Source organism: Bos grunniens, chromosome 1 (assembly GCF_055505025.1).
Source record: "Bos grunniens cultivar Pamir isolate PY7600 chromosome 1, Bosgru_T2T1.0, whole genome shotgun sequence".
Lineage (NCBI taxonomy): Eukaryota > Metazoa > Chordata > Mammalia > Artiodactyla > Bovidae > Bos > Bos grunniens.
The window spans coordinates 12,542,776-12,567,563 of NC_141165.1; the positions used below are offsets into that span (position 1 = coordinate 12,542,776).

Consider the following 24,788-nt stretch of genomic DNA (forward strand, 5'->3'; position numbering starts at 1 on the left):
TCCTGGGACTCACTGCCTCCCAGGTACACCTGACACACACACCACTTTCCCAGTTGACAAAGTTGACGGAATGGACACTAAATTTTCATTTATAACATCCTCCAGCAAAAGCTCAATAGGTTACTCCTTTCGGTGCTCCAAGGAAACAGAAGGTTAGAGAGGGCAGAGCGAGACAGAGTTTAGGTTAACAAGTGAGCGAGAGCACGGCACACCGCACGGCTGCGTACATTCTCATGTTACTGCCAAACAATTATCAGTAAAGAAGTCAAGTCATGGTAAACATTCTGACATGCATTTAATCAAATGTTCATACTCTCTGAAACCAATGCTTTCCTTTAAGAAATAAAAATAGTGTTGATTATAGAAAAATACACTTTCTACAAGAGAGTTCACATGAATTCTACATTCTTCTGTGCTTCAGTTCACGTGGCTTCTACGTTCTCATGTACTTCAGAAGCTCGGAAATGCTACTCATGCTCTACTTTCCTAAAAACGCCTCTACATAAAGGCAAATAAAACGCCAGAATTGCAAGAAGACATCCCACCCTCACAACTCTTCTTAAATAGATGCTTTCTATTTCCATATCATGCTATTTTATTTCATAAATGTGAATACTAATCATGATAAAAATGATCATTGCTTTCAAAATGACAGAAAAATATGGGACTGGCATTTCAGTTTCAGCACTAGAACCAGCAGCTTATCTTTCCAGAAAACGTATTCAGAAGGACTCTTTATCTAGTAACTGACCCCCAGAGCAGTCTGGGGACAGTTACATAACCTACAGCATTGTGAAGCTTCCTCCCAAACCCGACGGCCAGCACCGTGGACAACAGCTCACAGTCCTGACAGCAGGGGGAGGGCTGCATGGGTGACAGTGGGCGTGGGGAGTGGGTTGGCCCCAAAGCCCCCCGAGAGTGACCGCTGCGGCAGTGGCCTGGAGAAAGCACGGGCAGCCAGAGGCCGCACCCACGCCGCCATGTGGCCCGAAACCGCACCTGGTCACGTCTTCTCATGCCAGCGTCCTGGGGGTGGCCTCCCACACGAGGGCACACAACTGCAGGGTCACCTGGCAGAGACCCAGCAACCCACGGTACCCACTACCCTCGGGGACAGAAGCCTGGATTCTGTGAGCAGACAAGCTAACCCCAACGCCTCAGCTATAGGCTCTGGGTGAGGCCGCAGGACGCTAGGCTGAAGTGTGTCCTCATCCCGAGTGACCGTTCATCCCTTACACCCATGGGTTCTTCCAGGGACACCTCAACACACACAGGTAACAGGAAGGGCACATATCACACACACCAGAACTCTCAGGTCTCTGCTGTGACCTCCCTACAGAACACGCCCAGCCTCTGTGGGAACCTGTAACCTTATCTAACTGCTCTGCTACCTGGGATCAGCAACAAACAGAACAGAGAAGTGTGTCTACTGACTCTTTATAGGGAACAGGGTCAAGGGTGGAGCCAAAGCCAGGGAGGGCAGTGAGGAGGGGCTTCAGCCAACTCCAGCCCTGAGGCTCATCAAACAAGACCAAGAGACTCGTGTGAGCCCTTCCCTCAAAGTGTAGGACAGCCCACTGCACCTGAAGGTTCTAGGCACCTACACGGCCAATCTCAAAGGCCACCTTAGATTTACACAGATGGAAATCACGGCCATTGTTACGAGAAGCACATAGGGACACGAAGCATGCGGCTTTATGGCGTGTGTGCCTGGAGGCTGGGCCCCTCCTTTCAGCCATGTGCGCTGGGGCCCCAGGGCAAAAACAAGAATAAAAATTCAGACAAACCGCTATAAGGAAAACGCCCACAGCAGACTCCGAGACCTACTGTAGAGAATATATGAAAATTAAACACATGCCACTGTGAACAGGCTGTATCGAAGGAAAAAAATAACCCTCCCCAAATCGGTCCCATTGCATAAATTTACAACACTAAGATTTTAATAGAAAAATGAGCCACTTGACACTACAGGATAGGCCTGGATCTTACTCATGTTTTCTTCATCTTCTATATCCATGGCAAAATACTTCTGAGGGTTTCTTGACTGGCGGAGGCTGTTTCTGTCTGAAAGACATCAAGAAGACCACACTGAGTGTACAAGTAATGTAAGTCTCCTCTGTGGGAAAATGGCAAAACAGGATGGTTAGGTCTGCCCTCTGGACAGCATTCTGATGCTCCCACATCCTGAGCACATACCAGGAACCCCAGGGTCCCGGCCAGGACTCTGCAGCTGGGGTGGGGGTGGGGCAAATTTCAGGCCACGTTGCAAAGGGCAGCCTGGATTCTGGGGTCAGGACCATGGAGAGCTCCAAGCCAGGGCAGGGTGAGGACCTATGCATCCCAGACTCATCAAGACAGACCCCAGACAGACTTCAGGCCCAGCTGCCACGTGATCTCTGCTCTGGGGAGACTTCAGTTTTTGGGTCATAAGATAAAGCTGTGGAGCAAGAACAAACATGCCTCAGCATTCACCCCACCAGTCCCCTCTCATCTTGAGCAGCATCGCATGGATGACATTAAAAAGCAAGCAATTCCTCAAATCTGACCTAATTTCTTAACTATGTATAATTTATTATTTTGTTGGCAGGAGAAACCACAAGAAATCCTCAAAGAACAATTATTCCAATTATATAATTTTTAACAAATTCAAGAGTTTCCTCTTCCTAAATATTTTGGCTGTACTTTGCAGGATCATACTAATGTGTTTGCTGCTGTTTGGTTGCTAAGTCGTGCCCTCTGCTTGGTCCGATTCTTTGTGGACCCGATGGACTGCAGCATGCCAGGCTTCTCTGTCCTCCACTATCTCATGAAGTTTCTCAAATTCATGTCTATTAAGTCGGTGATGCCATCCAACCATCTCATCCTCTGCCACCCACTTCTCCTCCTGCCCTCAATCTTTTCCAGCATCACGGTCTTTTCCAATGAGTTGGCTCTTCCCATCAGGTGGCCAAAGTATTGGAACTTCAGCATCAGCCCTTTCAACGAGTATTCAGGGTTGATTTCCTTTAGGATTGACTGGTTTGATCTCCTTGCTGTTGAAGGGACTCTCAAGAGTCTTCTCCAGCACCACAATTTGAAAGCATCAATTCTTCGGCACTCAGCCTTCTTTATGGTCCAACTTTCACATCGTACATAACTGCTGGAAAAACCATAGCTTTGACTGTGGTGGCAAACTGATATCTCTGGTTTTTAATATGCTGTCTACATGCGACATAGCTTTTCTTCCAGGGAGCAAGTATCTTAAATTTCATGGTTACAATCACTGTCCAAATCTTGGAGCCCAAGAAAATAAAATCTGTCACTGTTTCTACTTTTTCCCTTTCTATTTCCAATGAAGTGATGGGATCGGATGCCATGATCTTTGTTTTTTGAATGTTGCATTTCAAAATAGCTTTTTCATTCTTCTCTTTCACCCTCATCAAGAGGCTCTTTAGCTCTCCTTCACATTCTAGAGTGGTATCATCTGCATATCTGAGGGTGCTGATATTTCTCCCAACAGTCTTAATTCCAGCTTGTGCTTCATCCAGTCCAGCATTTTTCATGATGTACTCTGCATATAAGTTAAAAAAGCAGGATGACAATATATAGCCTTGATGTATTTCTTTCCCAATTTTGAACCAGTTAGTTGTTCCACGTCCGGTTATAACTGTTGCTTCTTGTCCTGCATACAGGTTTCTCAGGAGACAGGTAAGGTGTTCTGGTATCCCACTCTTGAAGAATTTTCCATAGTTTCTTGTGATCCACACAGTCAAAGGCTTTAGCAATGAAGCAGAAGCAGATAATTTTCTGGAATTTCCCTGCTTTCTCTATGATCCAACTGACGTTGGCAATTGGATCCCTGATTCCTTTGCCTTTTCTAAACCCATAATAAAGAATCCCATCAAATTGCCATTGAGGAAAAAAGAGATTGGCAAATTTTGTAGTAACATGTTGCTTTGTATACAAATTAAATTGTAAATCAGTAAAAGGCAAATTTACTGCTTTTAAGAAAATGGTGACGAAAATGAGCTCAATCATGCTTGTATCTTATACATCTCTCTCATATAACGCATATATAAAATAGTTTCCGTGACAATCATTTGTTAATAACACTAACCCTTACTGTGTATCTGGCAAATACAGTTAAATGAGTTAAAACTTAAATGGGTTTCTGTTTCTTGGCTGTGCCATGCAGCATGTGGAATCATAGTTCCCCAAGCAGGGGTCGAACCTGGGCCCCTGCAGTGGAAGCAGAGTGTTAACCGCTGGGTCACCAGAAGCCCCTCTGAGTTTCTATTTAGACTCCTTTATTCAACAAAGTGTTTCAGATAGTCTTTAAAGTATTAATATTTTATATTCATGAATTACTTCAACATATATGTTTCTGAAAATGTACTATAGGAAAAGCACAGTACTGGATACTATAAGAACCTAAAATGAATCAGACGGACTCTGCAACTGAGAAAATTAAATAAAAATATTGTCTGGATAGCTGACTATATTAAGGAATTACTTTTGATCATTTTAGGTGTGGAAATAGTGTTTTTATCTTTTGTGATATATACTGAAATCTTACAGATGAAATGGCACCTGGGATTTATTATAAAAGATGACCCAGTGCAGTGGGGCAAGTAGATGAAACTGGGGAGCTGGCAGTGCTGGTGCTGCCAGGGTGAGGGCTCAGGCTGCGGTTCTGTGTTGGTGTGTAACCTTCCCACTATGGAGGCTGTTAAAAGTAATGCCCTTGAGATCTAGCGTGGACATGAGTACCCCGGGTGAGGCATGGGTGCTCTGAGGAGCCTCGTGCGGTGGCTGTGCTGAGCCTGGAGGGGAGGGGCCTTTGGGAAGCACAGAGGCTGAGTGAGAAAGGACTTACTGCTGAGAGACTCGAAGACCAGTCTTGGAAGCAACCACACAAGCCGTCCAAGCACCCTGCTCTCTCTGGCTGAGAGCTGGACTCGAAGCGGGCAGAGGGGCTCATGTGGTGGCAGGTCAGAGGGCACGTCCGTCCCCTCCCCTTCAGCCCGACTGGAAACCCCAGACGGCACAGCACAGCACACAAGAAGGCTTGGGCAAGGGGTGGGGGAGAAGATGGCAGACAGCTGGGACCCGAGGATGGTGTGGCTGCAAGTCCCCTAGTCTTCTGCTTGCATCGCCACCCCAGACTTGGAGCTGAAGACACCAGCAATCTGGAAGCCCCACTGGGCAGACCCAAACTCCCAGCAAAACTGTCTCTCTGGCCAAGGGCCCAGGAGAGGCCCTCCCAGCAGGACAGGAGACTGACAGACTGAACTGCCCATTCCAGCCAGACCCCAGCCTCCCACCCAGCAGGAATACGGGGTGGGGGAGCCTTGAGTCCCATGCCCTCTGGGCTGTGACGACCCCTCCCACCCTGCCTGCGATGCAGTCAGGGAGAAGGGGTGGGAGCCTGGGCTGCCCCCACCCCGTGGCACCCAGGTGCTTGCCCCTTCCTTGCTGGGGTGGCGCAGGAGGCCCCACCCAGCAGTGCCAGTGGAGGCCAGGAAGCCCAGACGTGCACTCCCACTGGCAGCAATGAGGCAGATCTCACCTCTGTTACAGAGGCCACGAGAGAAAGCAGCTGAAACAGAGATTCAAGCAGGATTCGGATCAGGGAACATAATATGTCCAGGTTGCACTTGAAGTCACTCACCAGACTGAGAACCTCAAACTGAATGAACGAAGGCAAGAGATGCCTACCCCAGGACGTCAGCATTATCTGAGAAGGGCTTTCAAGCAGCAATCAGAACAGAAGTGGGAGGGATCAGTAACCAATCTCAACACAGCCTATACAGCCCGCATCACCAAGAGAGACAGGCAGACCACACAGAACAGGACAGGGGACTTGGAGACCAGCCCGCACAGCAAACCTGCTCACTGTTGACAAAGGCAGACAAGCCACGGGGTGAGGGGAAGACGGCCTTGCCCACAGACAGCGCTGGGTCAACCAGCCATCTTAGCTCACACCCCACACAGGTCCTCGGAATGAACCACAGGCTTAATACAAAGCATAAAACTAGAAAATTTTCACAAAAATCATACCCCAAAACCAGGACTGGGCGAAGAGTTTGCAGACTAGCCATCAAATCCATAAAAGAAGAAAATGATAAACTGGAATCCATCAAAATTTATGGCTTTTGCTCTGCTAACAACCCCGTTAAGAAGAGGAAAAGACCAGCTATGGACTGTGAGCAGATATGTGAAAACCACGCATGCAACTCTCAAGAACAGAACACACACTCACATGAGGAAGAGACATTTCACCAAAGAGTGCACGCAGACAGAGACACACAGGAAATGACGTCCATCGGCATCAGCCACAAGTGAAAGGGACTGAGAGCCACATGCATCCTCCACACACCTACGAGAATGGCTGAAGCAGAGGGCCGACGACCCCAAGGCCAGTGGGCTCAAGGCGAACTGGATCACCACACAGCCACCTGGGAACCAGTCTGGTGGGTTCTTAAAACTAAACACAGACATCGATCCCAGAGAAATGAAGACTTACATTCACATTAAAACAAACAGTGTGGGCGAATGTTTACAGCAACTTTTTTCATAACAGCCCCGACCCAGAGACAACCCAGATGCCCTTCTGCAGGGGCCCGGCTGGACACACTGTCGGCCGTCCACACCAGGAGCGCCACAGGCAATAAGAAGGAACAAACCGTCAACACACCACAACCTGGATGAGTCTCCAGAGGACTCAGCTGAGTGGAAAGGCCAACCCAAAGGTCATATATGTTACACCTATTTACACACTGGGAGCCTCGGGCAAGGCAGGCTTGAACTGCGTGGGTCACTCAGACACAGATTCCTCTCACTAAACGCATACTGCCCACTGCACATCCCAAGGCCAGCTGAAGCCAAGGACAAGGACACAGAAGGCCGACGACCCATTACATGGGTTTTTGATGGCAGCTCTGGTCAACACTCAACCCTGCGCAGTTCAAGGGTCAACTTTTAAGGGTTCCTAAAATGAGAAAATCATAGAAATAGGGAGCAGAGCAGTGGCTGTGGGGGTCAGGGAGGATGTGGGCGTGGCTACAAAGCACAAGGGGGTGGGGGTCCTGGTGACAACAGATGCTCTGGACCTCTCCCTGGGGTCTGCCTCCCACTGAGACTGCATACCGTGTAAAGGGAACACAATTCCCCTGTATTCACAGCTGCTTGTGAATGTGGGTTCTCTCAAAATAAAAATGTCGATTTAAAAGTAGGCAGAAGGTACACAGCATATTCATATGTAACTAATCAGTGACTGGTGTGCTGAGAGGCTGGCTTCGCTGGGGTCTAGGACGAGGGGAACACACGCCGGCAGTGACCATGACGGGCAGTCTGAGCCACAGGAGGAGTCCTGTGGCCCCAGAGTTCACTCGGTCTATAGGATGTGCCTTGTTTTCCTGCTCTTTCATACCCAAGTCCTAAAAAAGGACAGGGAAAATGTCTCACAGTAGAAAATAGGCTGTGCACCGTGCCGCTGAGTACGTGTGTAACAGAATGGAAGCCGGAGACCTCTTGCAGGGCAGAAGCTGGCACTTCCAGCTTGCACAAATGCCAGCTTTCATACTGAAGGTTATAAAACAAAGCAAAATAGCAAATACAAGCACTTCAGAGCATTTTACATAACCATTTTTCTTTCATTCTGAAAAGCACCTTATAGGGCCTGGACCACAAACACCGAGGAATGAAAACCCCATCAAAAATCCCATATGAACAAAATTCCAGCAACTGCCAGTGAAAGAAAAGCTCTGTTTGATAGCAACATTCGAATAATTTCTTCATTTTGCAGGATTCCCCTAAAGCGTTAAGAAGTAGGCAGTGAGGTAGGAAAGACGATTAACCTCGGCATCAAAAGACCTGGGATTTCAATTTAACTTGGCTCCAGTTATAATCTCAACTCTCCTTTTTTACAGTAGAACTGGACACACTGATGCTAAAGTTTATGTGGAGAAATAATCAGATTTGAATAATTAGGGAAACTCTGAACTGAGGAGCAACGAGGTGGGGCTGGTCCTCCCGGACTGGAAAGGATGGAGCCCCAGAATGTGCTCACGGCTCATGGATGCAGAGCAGAGAGACAGACTCAGGACAGAAGGGCTTCCCCAGCACTGACCAGTGCCCTTTATAACAAGTGGGGCCAGACCCTGGGTGACCCCTGGAGGAAGAGGAGGCTGGAGCCGCCAGGGCCCTCAGTCAGTGTCGGCGTCAGCTCCCTGTGGGTTTGCGTCTGACTTCCCATAACGCCACCCAATGGCAAAGCTTTACTTTCTAAGCGGCTGGTGGGTAGATGGTCATCTGTTGTGTGATTCCTTACATACTTGTAGGTGTTTCTGATGTAAGATAAAGTATAAATAAATACGTAAACTATAGCATTTCTCTCTGCATCTTATCTCTCACTGTGGAAACACCAACCTGCACACATGCCTCCCCTCCCTTGGTGAAAAGAAGGGTTTCTGGAATAAAATACGAAGAACAGGACTTACTCACATTCAAGATGCATCAGAACATGAATTCTCTGTTGTGCTGGTAAAAAAAAAAAAAAAAAAAAAAGCTATCCTGAGGAATTCACTAAAAATTTTAAAAATGTTAAGAGAGACAGTAAACTTGACAAAACTTACTAGTAATTATTACTCATTTTAATCTAATGCTCTGAAAAGGATGGTTTTGAAAAGGTTTTACATATTCTTAGTGACTGTTATGGGTTTCAGTTAGGAGCCATACACTACAAAATTTTAAACAGAGAATTGTTAAAATGAAGATTCTTCATGTTAATTCTTTTTACTATAAATCAATCAACTTGTTAAGGGGCTTCCCTGGTGGCTCAGATGGTAAAGAATCTGCCTGCAATGTGGGAGACCTGGGTTCAATCCCTGGATTGGGAAGATCCCCTGGAAGAGGGCATGGCAACCCACTCCAGTATTCTTGCCTTGGAGAATCCCAAGGACAGAGGACCCTTGGCGGGCTACAGTCCATGGGGTCACAAAGAGTAGGACACGACTAAGCACAGCATAGACTAATTTTGCAGCTATGGGAAAAAAATTGAAGGCTGATTCAATTATTTATTTAACAAAGGTGATTGAAGTTTAAATAATCTCAAATTCAACAACTTAATCATGCATGTTTAGAAAATGCATTCATGACTTGTATTTTGCTTCCAATATTTTGCTTTCTAAACAAAGTAGTATCACTAAAATATTCAAAACAATCAACTTATAATACTTTACAATGAAATATTTTCCTTTCTAGGAAACCACCCACATACTAGATGCTCAGTTCAGTTTCCCTTTAGAGACTCGGTACGCACTGGACACGGTTAGGCAGACCGTGTACAACAAACAAGGCTCAAGCACTACTTTCCGAAAATGAAAGTGAAACGCAACAGAGAATAATTAAAATACGCACAGCAACCGACAGGAAGACTCTTGGAGGCAGTTGTATCAAGCTTGCAGAATGCGAAGTTAACACACAAAGACAGCTGCTTTCCTACATGCGAGCAATGAACTAGAATTTGACATAAAAAACAATACTGCTTACATTAGTATCACTCCCCCCAATGAAATAAATTTAACAAAATATGTAAAAGATCCATATGAGGAAAAGTACAAAACTCTGATGAACAAAACCAAAGAACTAAATAGTGGAGATATAATCCAGAAAGACTCAACAATGTCGGTATCGGCTCTTCTCAACTTCACTTATAGATTCAACAAAATCCCAATAAAATCCCAGCAAGGTGTCCTGTGGAAACCAACTGACTTGTTCCCATGTTCATATGGAGAGGCGAACACCCAGAGCAGCCAACATAATATGAAGGAGAAGAACAGAGGGGCCCTGGCAGTCTGTGACTTCAAGACTCACTGTGTATACAGCTATAGGAATCAAGACAGATCTGAACAAAGATGGTGGAATAGAAGGACATGTGCTCATCTCTTCCTGCAAGAGCACCAAAATCACAACTAGCTGTTAAACCACCATCGACGGAAGGACACCGGAACCCACCAAAAAAAGATACTACATCCAAAGACAAAGAAGAGGTGTACAACCACAGTAAAATCAAACCCCATACCCATCGGGTGGGTGACCCACAAGCTACAGAACAATAATACCAAAGAAGTTCCCCTGCTGTTGTGAAGGTTCTGAGCCCCACATCAGGCTTCCCAGCCTGGGGATCCAACAAAGGGACTGGGAGTGCCCAGGGAATCGGGCCGAATGAACTTTTGGGCCAACCCAATACAGTCCACTGGAGAAGGCAATGGCATCCCACTCCAGTACTCTTGCCTGGAAAATCCCATGGATGGAGGAGCCTGGTAGGCTGCAGTCCATGGGGTCGCTAAGAGTCGGACATGACTGAGCAACTTCACTTTCACTTTTCACTTTCATGCATTAGAGGAGGAAATGGCAACCCACTCCAGTGTTCTTGCCTGGATAATCCCAGGGGCGGGGGAGCCTGGTGGGCTGCCGTCTATGAGGTCACACAGAGTTGGACACGACTGAAGCCACTTAGCAGCAGTAGTAGCAGTACAGTCCACAGACCTAACCCCACGTTTGTTTTAGAATTTCAACTATCAGGTGAGGGTGGCTCTGTCCACCCCAAAGGTCCCCCACTGGAGGAGCTCCTCCCCAGGGAGCCTGGTCCCCACTCATGCTGGGAAGCCCAGTAGTACAAGTACAGTAACATGCACCCACACATATGTCACGGTCAATTCTGGGAGCCTCGGGCCCTCTGTCTACTACTGCTGCTCATCAGCGGTCAGCAACTTCCCCTCCCTGTATCCTCTCCTGGCAGACATGGCGTCACCTACTCTTGCCAGAGACGGGCTCAGATCCTTCCTTCCTGAGGCAGACATGGAACTCCTCTCTCTTCACCCACCAAAGGGCACTTCAGGTGGCCCGCTGCAGAGCGGTGTCCAGGCCTACCATCCTATCACCCATGCCTGCACACACAGGCCCCAATCCTGGTGCTGGCACTTGAGGGCGCCAATAGCTACTTGTTGCATGAAAGGATGCCTGGGTGGGTGGGTGGGTGGGGGGATGAGTGAGTGGACTGGATGAATGAGTGGATGGGCGGGTGAATGAATGGATGGATGGAAGGATAGATGGGTGGGTGGGAGGGTGGGTGGTAGGATGAGTGGATGGACTAGATCAATGAGTGGATGAACAAATGGATGGATGGAAGGATGGATGGATGGGTGGGTGGATAAATGCTCTTCTTCCCTATGCCTCCAGCTGGCACAGTGCTCCACCCCTCACAAGGAGGTGTTCTCTCAGCAAGGCGGAAGCAGGGAAGGAGCCCGAAGCCTCAGGCACTGTCTGTATCTCCTCCATCTATGAGGGGAAGTTGGCCCAGTCTCTGCTGCCCTGACCTCTGGTGGTGCTCAGAGGAGGCTCACTGCTGTGGGTCTGGGCTTCCATTTCTACAACAGGCCCCATGCCCATCCACTTCTCCATTCTGGAAAGATGGGGGTGCCCAGATGGCCTGAGCACAGGACAGTGACCATCACAGAGCACACAGATAAGGGTGCTGTAACACTCAGGACCCAGCACTCACTAGGGAAGCCCGTAACCCCAAAACACAGGAGCCTGTTCACATGGGGTTCCCCCACCTGTTCTCAGCAGCAGGCCAGGAGTGGAGGAGGTCACAGTGGAGCTGGCGGCACTCCTCGGGGCCCTGGGGAGGCTGGGGTGTGCTCCACTGTCCCCGGGTGTGACCCGGGCTCCAGCCCACCTTGGGCCTTGGGCACAGTGCCCACCAGGGCAGCAGCGTCTGCCTCACAGGTCCTGGTTGGTGGTTGGTAATTAAACTGCACATCACTCTCTTCTAACTGCCATTCATTTCCTGACGACTGAGTTAATCCCCAGAGTCTCATCCACAGCCACAGCTAACATCTGCCTTGTGGAGGGGGTGACCACAGGGATAATTCAGGATTGGTGAAAAACCACTGAGACTCCATCACTACTGAGAGCAAGTCACCTGCTGCTATGCTATACTGACAACTAATGACATTCGAAAAGCCACGTCACACCAGGCTTTACATGTGACTGGGAGCACTTTAAAATTACACAATAGTAAAGACTACATTTCAAATTCTGTAAAATTCATCCCATAAATGGGATGGCCAGTCCTAATAACACTCATAAATTCGAAAGGCATTCTTATTAGTTTCAAACATAGGGTGTGTGGTAAACAGCAGCAGGCATTCACGTGTGCCCCACTCATCAGCGGTGTCCACAATGAGCGTGCACGCACAGCAACCACCATGAGCGTGCACGTACAGTGTCCACCATGAGCGTGCACACACAGTGTCCACCACGAGTGTGCACACATGGCGATGTGCAGTGAGCACTGCTACATCTCATCACGCTCAGCCTCCCAAGATGCTGGTCTGAAAATGCCAACAGCTTTCCTACTGCAGAAAAAGATTCCAGCACGAGTGAAGACATTCAGAATTTGTGTACGGTGGGGCTAACACAAACCACGTGAGTCACAGCAAGTTCCAAATGATGACACAACTGTTCTTACGCTTCTCAAAACTTTCTCCAATTTAAATGTCTAGTGATGAAGGACCATGGGGAAAAAGGTGGCAAGTCTAAATTTAGGGTCTTTGGATGAGAATTCTTGCAGTTGGGCTCCTGCCTTTGTCTCAGTTCCCTGCTGCTTGTCTTCTGCCATCTTGCTCTCCCACGCCTGACTGATGCTGTCACCCAGATGCGGGGTGGGAGCAGCAGGGACACACTGAGGCAGCACCCGGTGCCCTCGGACCCTGGACAAGCACGTGGGCACGGCACCCCCGGAGGCCTCACACTGTGAGCCAGCCCTACTGCTCCCACTAGCGTGATTGTCTGTGGTGTCGAAAGACTGCCAGTATCAAGGTGGGTTTCCTCTTCCTCCTCTCGGGACATGCACTAAAAACAAGCTCATTCTATTTCCTGGAGAGGTCACTGTCTCCTGCTGCAGAAGACCCCAAAGATGCGGTGCTCCTGAAAGACCCATTCCAGCCCTGTCGGCTGCTGGGTAACGAGGTGGCCCCCAGAAAACACCTGGCTTTTCCCTCAGTAGGGGCGTCTTTGCACTGATGATGTTTTCTGTTAGTTCACGCACGTTACATGGAAACAGCAAACTCTCAACATCTGTTAAAGCAGCGATTTGCCCCAAGGCCAGGAGTGTGCGATTTTTATAGTCAAGGGCAACTTCTGAATCTGGTGTTAAGAAAAAAATAATGATTTTAACATCTTAACACATTAAATTGAATTAAAAACCGAAATCATCTGAAGTGGTAAATGGAACGCTCTCCGCGTTTTTAAAAAGGCAAACACGTAACAGTGGCAAACAGCATGAAGAGCAGTTTTAAGGTTGGAAAAGTCAGTGAGAAAGCGTGGCAGCAGAAGGGGAATCACAGAGCGCCCGTCTCTAGAGGGAGAATCCCCCAGGACTCCAAGCCGCACACTTCTGAGATTCCATAAACGTCTTTGCAAACAATACTTTAAACCTGGAAGCCAAAGGGATTTCTAGACATGTTTCTAGACATGTTCTTTAAATCTGCCTTTGTAAGCTGGCCCCTCACTGACATTCTATGAAGTGCCAACAGAGAAAAAGAGGAGGGCTTTAAATGGAGAGCTGGAATCACTGGCATCAATAAGATGAATTCACAGCACCACAAGTCAGAACACATTCCCACAGCGCATTTGCATCCAGGATCTGCATTTCAGAATAAAAGAGGACGACTCACCTTTCCTCTCGGAGCGTCTCCTGCGCCTCCTCTTACACCGGCGGCCCCTGATGCTGAGGACGGTCCCCATAGCCTGTGTCCCCGTGATGAGCGAGCCAGCCCGGGGCAGCCCGGCCCTAGTCTGGCCCTGCAGCTACTGGGGTGGACGCTCAGCCAACCCTTGGAGCTGCACAGCTGCGACGGCCGCCCGGGGACACGTGGGAGGGCGGCTCCTCCCCCGCCCCAGGCTCACTCATCAGAGGCAGACGGAGGGGCCACCAGCTGGAGGGTGGCCCGGGACCCTCAGCCCTGAAACACAAGCAGGGACATGACCCTGAAAGGGAGGAGAGACATGCTCTCCCCAGCAAACAGAATCTGACCTGAAAAAGCCCAGCATCTTCAAAACACACAGAACCCTCAAGTAATGAAGCAGAACTGCCAGGAGGCCAGTTCACAAAACACACTGCACAAAGTAACGCGGCCAGGGAGAACACACAGGGGCCAGGACCCCGTCTGGGGACACTGCTGCCAACCTGCATGTGGGCAGCCAGGCCAGGCAGTGCCACTCGCCCCTTCCCATGCATCCAGGTGCACAGGCACACGCGCGCGCACACACACACACAGAGTTATACACCCGCACACACACACAGAGGCACATCTCGGGGCATGGGACGCCCGCACTCGGGCTGGCCCAGCACAACCCACGCCCTTGGCCCCCCTCATCCAGACAGGCGGTGTCGACGCTCTCCCACGTCTAGGGGGGCCTGTCCTCCAAACAAAAGGCAGCTGCAGCCGGGAGGACGTGAATGGCACAGTCCTTCAGCCAAAGAAAAGTCAATCAATGTGTCAAACTCTTCTTTACAACATGACTGACTGTGTCTTGCAAAAAAAAAAAAAGTTTCTTTCCCAGTAATGCCAGCATCCCTTTTACAATTTAGTATTCCAAAGGTGTACATGAATTAACACCGGATTCACCAACTGTACGCAGAGCTGAGCCATGTCTTGTCACGTCGAGCAGCTCCTATTACCTTAGGCTTGTGGGTGTGCCCATCCAAATGTGCCCCACAGAAGAGGTTGCCCTGCACAGCCCCCTCCCCAAGGCTCCAGGCAGTGGGCACGAGGGGAACAGAATCCACCCCTGGCCTGGGGTTGGGGTGGGGCGGGGGATTAGAGCGCAAACCCAAGCGGTGGGCCGGCTTGGTGGGCAGAGCCCAGGGACTGTCCCCAGCCCCAGGCCCAGCCGTTCATGCGGCTGATGGAGGCGGTCACGCTAACTCTGATTTTCTGGACTCTGTCCAGTATTTTTCCACGTGGCATCCATACATCACACAGCACATTATTTTCTTTTTGTTGATGCTCTGGCACAGGGAGAGGCCTTGCTGACCCCAAGAGAGACTGCCCCCTCCCAATGAGCCAATTCCCAGAGACAGCAGAGGGCTCAGCCAGGAGCAGTGCAAACCCCAGTGCCCACCACCATCCAACCTCTCCCCAGACCCCTCTGCCTCATCCTGAGGCCCTCAGGCAGGGACCAGGCCAGCAGAAGTCACCGCTCCAGCCTGGAGCCTGTCAGCACGACCCACACCGACCAGTCCTGTGTGGCTGACTCTGCCCCACCTCGCTGTTCCCATGCTGTTACTCAGTTGCTAACACAACAAAGTCATGTCCGACTCTGCAACCCCACAGACTGCAGCACGCCAGGCTTCCCTGTCCTTCACTACCTCCCGGAGTTTGCTCAAATTCATGTCCACTGAGTCAGTGATGCCATCCAACCATTTCATCCTGTGTCATCCCCTTCTGCCTTCAATCCTTTGCAGCATCAGGGTTTTTCCCAGTGAGTCGGCTCTTCGCATCAGGTGGCCAAAGTACTGGAGCTTCAGCTTCAGCATCAGTCCTCCCAATGAATATGAAGGGTTGATTTCTTTTGGGATTGACAGCTTTGATCTCCTTGCTGTCCAAGGGACTCTCAAGAGTCTTCTCCAACACCACAGTTCAAAAGCATCAATTCTTTGGTGCTCAGCCTTCTTTATGATCCAACTCTCGCATCCATACACGACTACTGGAAAAACCATAATTTCAACTATATGGAACTTCGTAGGCAAAGTGATGTTGCTGTTTTCTAATATGCTATCTAGGACTGTCACAGCTTTTCTTTCAACAAGCAAGTGTCTTTTAATTTCATAGCTGCAGTCACTGTCCGTAGCAATTTTGGAGCCCAAGAAAAGAAAATCTGTCACTGTATCCATTTCTCCCCCATCTATTAGGCATGAGGTGATGGGACAGGATGTCATGATTTTATTTTTTTGAATGTTGAGTTTTAAGCTCTTTCACCCTCATCAAGAAGTTATTTAGTTCTTCCCTTTCTGCTATTAGAGTAATATCATTTGCATACCTGAGGTTGTTATTTTTCCTGGCAATCTTGATTCCAGCTTGTGATTCATCCAGCATGGTATTTCACATGATGTACTCTTGTGGCTCAGCTGGTAAAGAATCTGCCTGCAATGTGGGAGACCTGGGTTCGGAAGATCCCCTGGAGAAGGAACGGCTACCCACTCCAATATTCTGGCCTTGAGAATTCCATGGACTCTATAGTCCATGGGGTCGCAAGGAGTTGGACACAACTCAGCAACTTTCACTCACTCACTCTGCATAGAAGTTAAATAATCAGGGTGACAATGTACAGCCTTGACGTACATACACTTTTCCCAATGTGGAACCAGTCCGTTGTTCCATGTCTAGTTCTAACTGCTGTTTTTTGACCTGCACACAAATTTCTCAGGAGACAAGTAAGGTGGTCTAGTATTATATCTCTTTAAGAATTTTCCACAGTTTGTTGTGATCCACACAGTCAAAGGCTTTAGCATAGTCAATGAAACAGAAGTAGATGTTTTTTTGAATTCTCTTGCTTTTTCTATGATCCAACACATGTTGGCAATTAGATCTTGGTTCCTTTGCCTTTTCTAAATCCAGCTTGTACATCTAGAAGTTCTTGGCTCACATACTATTGAACTGTAACTTGAAGGATTCTGAGCATTACCTTGCTAGCATGTGAAATGAGTGCAACTGTGCAGTAGTTTGAGCATTCTTTGGCATTCCCTTTCTTCGCAATTGGAATGAAAACTGACCTTTTCCCTTCCTGGGGCTCTATTGCTGAATTTTCCAAATCTGCTGGCATATTGAGTGCAGCACTTTAACAGCATCATCTTTTAGGATTTGAAATAGCTCAGCTGGAATTCCATCACCTCCACTAGCTTTGTTTGTAGTGATGCCTCCTAAGACCCACTTGACATAGTACTCCAGGATGTCTGGCTCGAGGTCCGTGATCACACCATTATGGTTATCTGGGTCATTAAGATCTTTTTTGTATAGTTCTTCTATGTATTCTGGTCACTTCCTCTTAATATCTTCTGCTTCTGTTAGCTGTCCCCATGCAAACTCCCCAAAAGGCCTTCTCACTGCCTTATCCCTCCAGACCCCAGTGGGTGCTACCATGTTCTGCAGGGCATGTGTGCAGCCCGCTTCTCTAGGGCACCCACTGCTCACGATGATCCCGTGGGTGCAAGAGGACACAGTTTGGTTCTCAAGACACTTGGTGTGATGACACTGAGTCCATTTAGGTTCCTTTCAACTAAAGGGCACGTAACAGTCCATGAGACACAAGGGCAAGTTAGCTTCCTACAAGCATGTGCACAAGCCCACTTCACACCCGCTCTACATTCTTATCAAGAGGCAGGCAAAGCGGCAGTTACAAGCATACAGCCTTCACTTCATAAACTGACAGCTTGCTTTTCTCATCAAATGACATGACCCAATGCACAATGAATCTTCATCAAGTAATGAATGCCATATTCTCAAGAGTAAGCGTGAGGCAGAATCCACCAGAATGACAAGGCGAGTGGGGCCCTGACCATGCTGAGCCTGTGGCTGTGGTCAGGCGGCGCCCTCAAGGAGCACCATGCTTCTCTCTTCGTCTTAATTTATCTCAGAGCCACTCCACACGGAGTCCCCAGAGGTGAAGTAATGACCTCTCTCTGCATCTATCATAGTCTTCTTTCTTCCCACTTCCTCCTTCCACCTTTAGGATTATTTAAGAGAAGTGTAAAAATAGAATTCCCATGTTCATGAGAATCAAGAGATTCACAGCAGAATGGCAATGATTTGCTGTTTCAGATAGGGATTCCAGAACCATTAAATTGACAGTTTATAATCTAAAAAAATACTTCAAAGCTCTTTTTCTAATTTAAAAATACATCAATTTTGGACTTCAGCTGTCACATCTTTGCAAGTTAATAACTACTGAATTCCAAGAAAAAGTCATAAATAGTCAGACACCATTTAGCATCTGACATTCCTGGTACCTAATTAACTTTATTTTTATCCAGGTCTTAGAGTAAAGACACCAAAATTTAATGCTCCTAGACTATTAATCTAGAATAAGACTCTTGAAAACTATTTTTCTACTCTTACAAGAAGGAAAAAAAAAGTTTATTCTATTAGAATTCTAAACCCTTTAAATGAGTCAGTTATTCATTAGTTACTCATATATAATCAACACATGGGAGATTGTAACAGTACTTGATTTAATATTAACATTATGGCACCTGAGAAATATCTCTTAATAAGAAAAGCAGCACTCGCTCACTCACTCGTCCGGCCATCCTCTGGGGAGGAGTGGGTGCGGGGCAGGGCTGAGGCGGCAGACAGGGCAGGAGGCCAGTGCTAACAGCCCCAGCGGCTCGGAGCCCACCAGTGGCGAGGTGAGAAACAGCCAGACTCCACAGTGGAGTGGAGCAGCGCAGCAGGCAGGCCGGCCTCGTGGCTCGGGTCTGGGGCAAGAGAGAAAGGATGCCTAGCTTTCAGCCTGAGAGCCCAGAAGGACGGAGCCGCTGAGCTCAGAGGCCTGTGGGGGATGGGGGCAGGTCATTGGGAGTTCACTCTGATGTGCCAAGCTGGAGATGAGGTAGTCCCCCAGAAGATGCGGGGGGACCCAGGGTCTGAGTACAGAGAGCAAGAGAAAGGTCTGGGCTGGAGACTCAAGTGTGGGACTCACCTACACAAAGAGGAGGCGAGAGTCTTGAGTGTGGATGCGACACACGCTGCTGCTGGGCGGTTGGGAGAGGAAGCAGCCACGAGGTGGTGTGCTGGTGTGCGTAGGACAGGTTTATCCACTGACCATCGCCTGTCGGTCACTGCCCGTGCTTTAGCTCACTTGAACATCACCAAATCTCAGTAAAGAAGACTGCAATGACTGCACGAGGGGCAGCCTGGACACAACACCAGCTGTTTCACGGCCAGAAGGGATGCCAGTCAAGCCTCTGTGAGGGGAGTGGTGCAGTGCAGCCTGATTACATCACAGGGGCCTCCGGGCTGAAGCCCTGCTCCACCTCCTCCTGGCTTGGGGCCACAGGAACTTCTCACCCTCCTGGCTCCCCGGTGACGGTGAAGGTTCCCTCCGGCTTGCTGGGGAGACCACATGAGGACAGTGCGCAGGGAGGGCGGGGACCCTCAGCTGTAGCTGCTCCTGCATTAGCAGCATCGCTTTACAGAGGAGCCTGCCAGCTGGAGAAACTAAGTGACCTGTCCACAGTTACAACTGGGCAGGCAGCAGGGCCCTGTTCAGAATCCAGGACATGCCCAGCTCAGACCCAGCGCTTCAACCTCTGCAACACAGCCAACATAGCAAAAGCACAGCTACTCAAGTTTACTTTTTTAGTGTATTAAGATTCTACAGTATTGTCAAAATGACACGCCCATATTTCTTTAACATTGCACGTTTCTACCTTCTCTGATAGAACAGTTTCCAGCAGACTAAGGTGAGCGTAGTTGTCAGTCTACTTGCAACATTGCTCCACTCAGTTAAGATCACGGATTCAAGCAAGCTTTTTCCATTTTCTTTTAAAGTGACTTTACCAAGGAACTTTGGATTAAAATAAGAATCTACACAGCTCAAATAGGTAAAGCAGGTGTTGAATCTGAAAAAAAAAAAAAAGTGGGGAGACACTTGAATTGAAATTAGGCCCTGAAATTAGTTCCAATAGCCAATCATGGGGACAGTAACTACAGCCATGATATTAAAAGATGCTTGCTTCTTGGAAGAAAAGCTATGACAAACAGGCAGCATATTTAAAAATGGAGACATCACTTGGCCAACAAAGGTCCTTATAGTCAAGGCTATGGTTTTTCCAGCAGTCATACATGAATGTGAGAGTTGGACCATAAAGAAGGCTGAGCACTAAAGAATTGATGCTTTTGAACTGTAGTGCTAGAGAAAACTCTTGAGTCCCTTGCACTACAAGATCAAACCAGTCAATCCTAAAGGAAATCAATCCTGAATATTAATTGGAAGGACTGATGCTGAAGCTGAAGCTCCAATACTTTGGCCACCTGAAAGGAAGAGTCGACTCTTTGGAAAAGACCCTAATTCTGGCAAAGACTGAGGGCAGAAGGCGGTGATAGATGAGATGGTTGGATGGCATCACTGACTCAGTGGACATGAGTTTGAGCAAGACAGTGCTCAAGATCCAGGAGACAGTGGAGGACAGGAGCCTGGCGTGCTGCCATTCATGGGGTTGCAAAGGGTTGGACACAACTGAGCAACTGAACAAAGTCAGGCAAGGAAGTAGCCACAGATGGTGGTAGGCAGATGGCTCAAGTGTTCCATGGATGACAGAGGTGATCCACAAGTGGCCATGGTGGCCCGTGGATGAGTGCCCGCAGCAGAGGCCTCTCAAACCCAAGAGGCCTGGGCTGTGCGGGGAGGGCTCAGACACCTAGCTAAAGATGAAAAGAAAGTCTGAAATAAACACTGCCATCAAGTCTGAACATAAATTTGAAGCTAAACTGAGTACACAATTGATAGTCATGATTGGATAGGTATTTTTCCTCTACTGTATATATTTTTAAATTTATTTATTTTTTAATTGAAGGATAATTGCTTTACAGAATTTTGTTGTTTTCTCTCAAACATCAACATGAATCAGTCATAGATATACATATATGTATGTTTTTCTTTAAACATTAGTTTTTGAAGTATCCTTTAAAATGCTTTAGCTATTACTCATTATTAATAACAAATTAGAACATAAACTTTTTGAAATACAAAGTAAATCTGGCTGGTTCTTCAAAGAAGACAGAGTGACTTTGCTCAATCTAGAGTAGAAAACCTCTGGCCTAGTTGCTCTATTTATAAATGATTCCAGGGTTGTCGTTTTTTAACTGGGTATGCGTAGGTGAAAGAGCTGATGTGAACGTATGTATGTACAAGGAAGGTTCAGTTCAGTTCAGTTGCTCAGCTGTGTCTGACTCTTTGTGACCCATGGACTGCAGCATGCCAGGCTTCCCTGTCCATCACCAACTCCCAGAGCTTGCTCTAACTCAGGTCCATTGACTTGGTGATGCCATCCAACCACCTCATCCTCTGTCATCCCCTTCGCCTTCTACCTTCAATCTTGCCCAGCATCAGGGTCTCTTCCAGTGAGTCAGTTCTTCGCATCAAGTGGCCAAAGTATTGGAGCTTCAGCTTCACCATCAGTCCTTCCAAAGAATATTCAGGATTGATTTCCTCTAGGATAGATTGGTTTGATCTCCATGCAGTCCAAGGAACTCTCAACAGTCTTCAACACCACAGGACAAAAGCATCAATTCTTTGGCACTCAGCTTTCTTTATGGTCCAATTCTTACATCCACACATAACTACTGGAAAAACCAGAGCTTTGACTAGATGGACCTTTGCTGGCAAAGTCTCTGCTGTTTAATATGCTGCCTAGGTTGGTCACAGCTTTTCTTCCAAGGAGCAAGTATCCTTTAATTTCATGGCTGCAGTCACCATTTGCAGTGATTCTGGAGCCCAAGAGGACAAAAGTGACCAGATTTGACTAAAAACATCAGCAAGACTGAAGGGGAAGAAACAACTTGAAAAGAGACCAGAGGTGTGAAAGCCTGGACCGCAGGTGGCACCTGAGGCATGCAATTCATAAGCCTGAGGAACAGACACACGAGGGGCACACTCAGAGCTGCAAGAGGGGAAACATCTCAGGGTGTGAAGATCCGAATCTACCACCAAATGGATGCCAAGCGCAAGGAGACGGCAATAAAAGGCAACAACGAAAACCCACATCTTTGTCACTGAAATCCATGACTAGAGAGCACCAACGGAGTCGAGACCAAAGCAGTCTGGTTACTGAGGCAATGAAGATGGGCTGGAGGGCAGTGGCAGGGTGTCACCCAGTCTGAGAGGGGGTGACCCATCTCAGGTCCCTCAAGCTGATCACCTACAAAGGTGGGAGCCTAAGAGACCCCGAGTTCCAGGGTGGGGCAGCCCACAGGCCTCACCCCACCTGCAGATCTGTATCCCCAAACTGCCAGGAGGCCCTCAGGAGATGTGAGTGTCATCCTGGACGGACGTTCACAGGGAGGTGTGGGAACAGGTCCCTTACTCACTCTGGCCCGCAGGGATCTCTACTGGCTGGAGTATGCCTTCATCCCCAAAGTCTAGCACCCTGGGATCTCATAGGCAGAATCTGAGCCACGACTTGGAGGCCCTGGATTACACCATGGACCCAGGCTACTGCCTGGCCAGACCTGACCACCCCCCCCCCCCGCCCCCTGCCCTCCCTGGTGCACAGTGCTGCAAGGTCAGCCTCAGCAGAGCAAGTGAGGGTGGGGACAGGACAACAGAGTGGGCGTGGCTTCAACACAGCCGTAGGGCTGCAAGACACGGGTTTATGGAAGAGGAATTTTAAACCTTAAGCAGTCACATTATTTTTTCACTTAGTGAAGAGTTGTCTTCACAACAGATCAAACACACACATACAAATTTTGGTTAGTCTTATTAAAATCAGCAATCTGTTACCACACATTTAGAACTTGAGAGTAGAGACTGGGATTTTTTTTTTCTTTTGCATTTTTTCTTAATTATTGCCTATGTGAAATATTAAGCTAAAACAGTAGAACTACAGAATTATGTTACACATAAATAAGCAAAGCAATACTTTTTTAAAGATGAGAACAAATTATGCAACTGTGCTTTCCAAGTCTGTAACACAGACTCAATTTATTAGTATAGTTAAACATAAATTATTTGATAAAATGTATAAATCAGGTCATTCAGTAAACTAAACCAGCCATAAGTATTCCATGCCATTGTCTCCTGGCTCCTTTAAAACGGTTGAAACAAAGCCAGTGAACCGAAACTTTCCCGCAGACTTCCCACAGGAAGTTGGTATCTGGGTTCAGGATGGGAAACAGGCTTCTCTCCTTATCTCGGCACGACCCCACAGCGCCACCTACTGTCTGAAGGCGTCCACCTGGAGCTCTGGGCATGCTGGACAGTGCGGTCCGCCCTCTCCACTGCTACGTCCTGGCTCTCTGTCCGTGGCAGGCAATGGCATAGAATACCACCAACAGACAAGGCCACTCTGCGATGAGGGTGGATGGGGACATCTGAGCGGGCCAGAGGGCACCTCTGGGAGGAAGGAGACACGGCGGTGCTGTGCTAAGTGCACACACTGTCAGCACACGTCTAACTGCTCACAGAAAAGTGATTTTTATTGCCTGTCAACTATATCTCAATAAAGTCAGCTTTTAAAAAAAAAATCCCAGGAAAAAAAACACAAATTATATGAGAAAGTTACCGTTCAATTTGAAATAAAAGGTATGTGGATTTCAAGAAGGAATGCATGGATTCCAAACACAGAATGAATCAGTTGGAAAAGACTGGAAAGCACGGTTTCTCTCATCAGGACAGCAGAGGACGGTGCCACCAGCTCTCACTGCTACGGGTGACATATCACTCAAGGAGACCAGGCTGGGAAGCCGGCAAACTGCCTCAAGCACAGAGCTGTGTTATGGAGGCCGAAGTCCAAACTGGACTGGAGCCACTTCTCACTGCCCGCTCCACCACCCCAGACAATGCAAGAATGCAGGGAGAAGAGGATAACACTGAACAAAAAAGGCACGACCCAATGATAAGGCTAAAGTGCCCTCCATGCCCCCACCCCAACAGCTGCAGCCCACTTGGGCCCACTAGGCTGCTGGGATCCTCTCCTGTCCCCAATCCCCTGCTCCGTGCCCATGTCCCCGTACCATCTGCTTGGAAAATACACAATGTTCAGGACTCCCCACCCCCATGAAGCCTGCAGCCCTGCCTAGAGTGCAGGTCGCCGGCCTCTGCCCCCACTCTCGTCTCAGCAGCAGCAGACACCACTGTCATCACTTGCTTCCTACCCACCCCCAGCCACGCCCGTCCTCCAGGGCCTGCCTGCGCAGCACTGCAGAGGCCTGAGGACCCCCAGGAACCAAGAGACCCGCCCTGTCCTCTAAGCGGCTCTGGGCTTTGTTCTTCCAGAATTGGGCCCATGGAGGTCTCATCACTGCTGCCAGTTGCCACCTGACAAACTCCTGGGAGTGATGAGAGACCACATGGAATGTCCCAGTTCACGTTCAAAACGTGGACCACAAACCCAGCAGCAGTCCACAACGTCCTGGGCACAGCCAAGAGTGCATTCATAAGATGGTCAGGAAACATCAATCTTCTAGAATTCTCCATGTGCACAGGAGGGCCAGGGGGTCTCACAGATTCAGCCTTTCAGATTTTAGAGTGGTGACTACGTAATAAACCCATCCACAAGAGGGCGATGCTAGTATTTCTAAAACTCCCTCCGTGAGGACACAGGAAAGGACACCAGATTTTCCTGTATCTACAATGATCGAGCCACAGAGGCTGGGATGGTTGGATGGCATCATTGACTCAATGGACATAATCTGATTAAACTCCAGGAGATACTGGAGGACAGAGGAAACTGGTGAGCTGTAGTCCATGAGGTCACAAAGACGTGGACACAACTTAGCGACTAAACAATATAAATGAATCTCTTAATTTTTCTTTTACACATCAGTCTTAAGTGTCTGATTCTATTATCTAGTATTGAGTCTAGTATTGACTAGAGCTCAAAACAGCTAGAAAAAAATCACCAATTAATCTCCAAGAACAACAGATGCAACGGCACACAACACTGCAAAGGCAACTGGATTTTTATTTGCCGAGTCATATTTTTGAGTTTCGCTGGGCTTAGCTGCTCAGTTGTGTCT

General features: G+C 48.2%; 1 protein-coding gene across 18 annotated transcripts in view; it reads right to left on the reverse strand.

Annotated features, from left to right (window-relative positions):
- Positions 1–24,788, reverse strand: part of ADARB1 (adenosine deaminase RNA specific B1) — a 117,236-nt gene that overhangs the window by 40,618 nt on the left and 51,830 nt on the right. For 5 of the 18 annotated variants that reach the window (XR_015136569.1, XR_015136583.1, XM_086325747.1 and 2 more), the window contains exon 3: positions 1,990–2,064. Coding sequence is in view for 12 of the 18 variants with exons in the window: in XM_086325747.1 (XP_086181873.1) it covers positions 1,990–2,017 (28 nt within the window). In the remaining 6 variants the exon portion in view is untranslated. Of the gene's footprint in view, positions 1–1,787; positions 1,827–1,989; positions 2,065–8,484; positions 8,521–24,788 lie in introns of all 18 variants that reach the window. The other 13 variants (XR_015136532.1, XM_086324775.1, XM_086324960.1 and 10 more) reach the window with 4 other exon arrangements.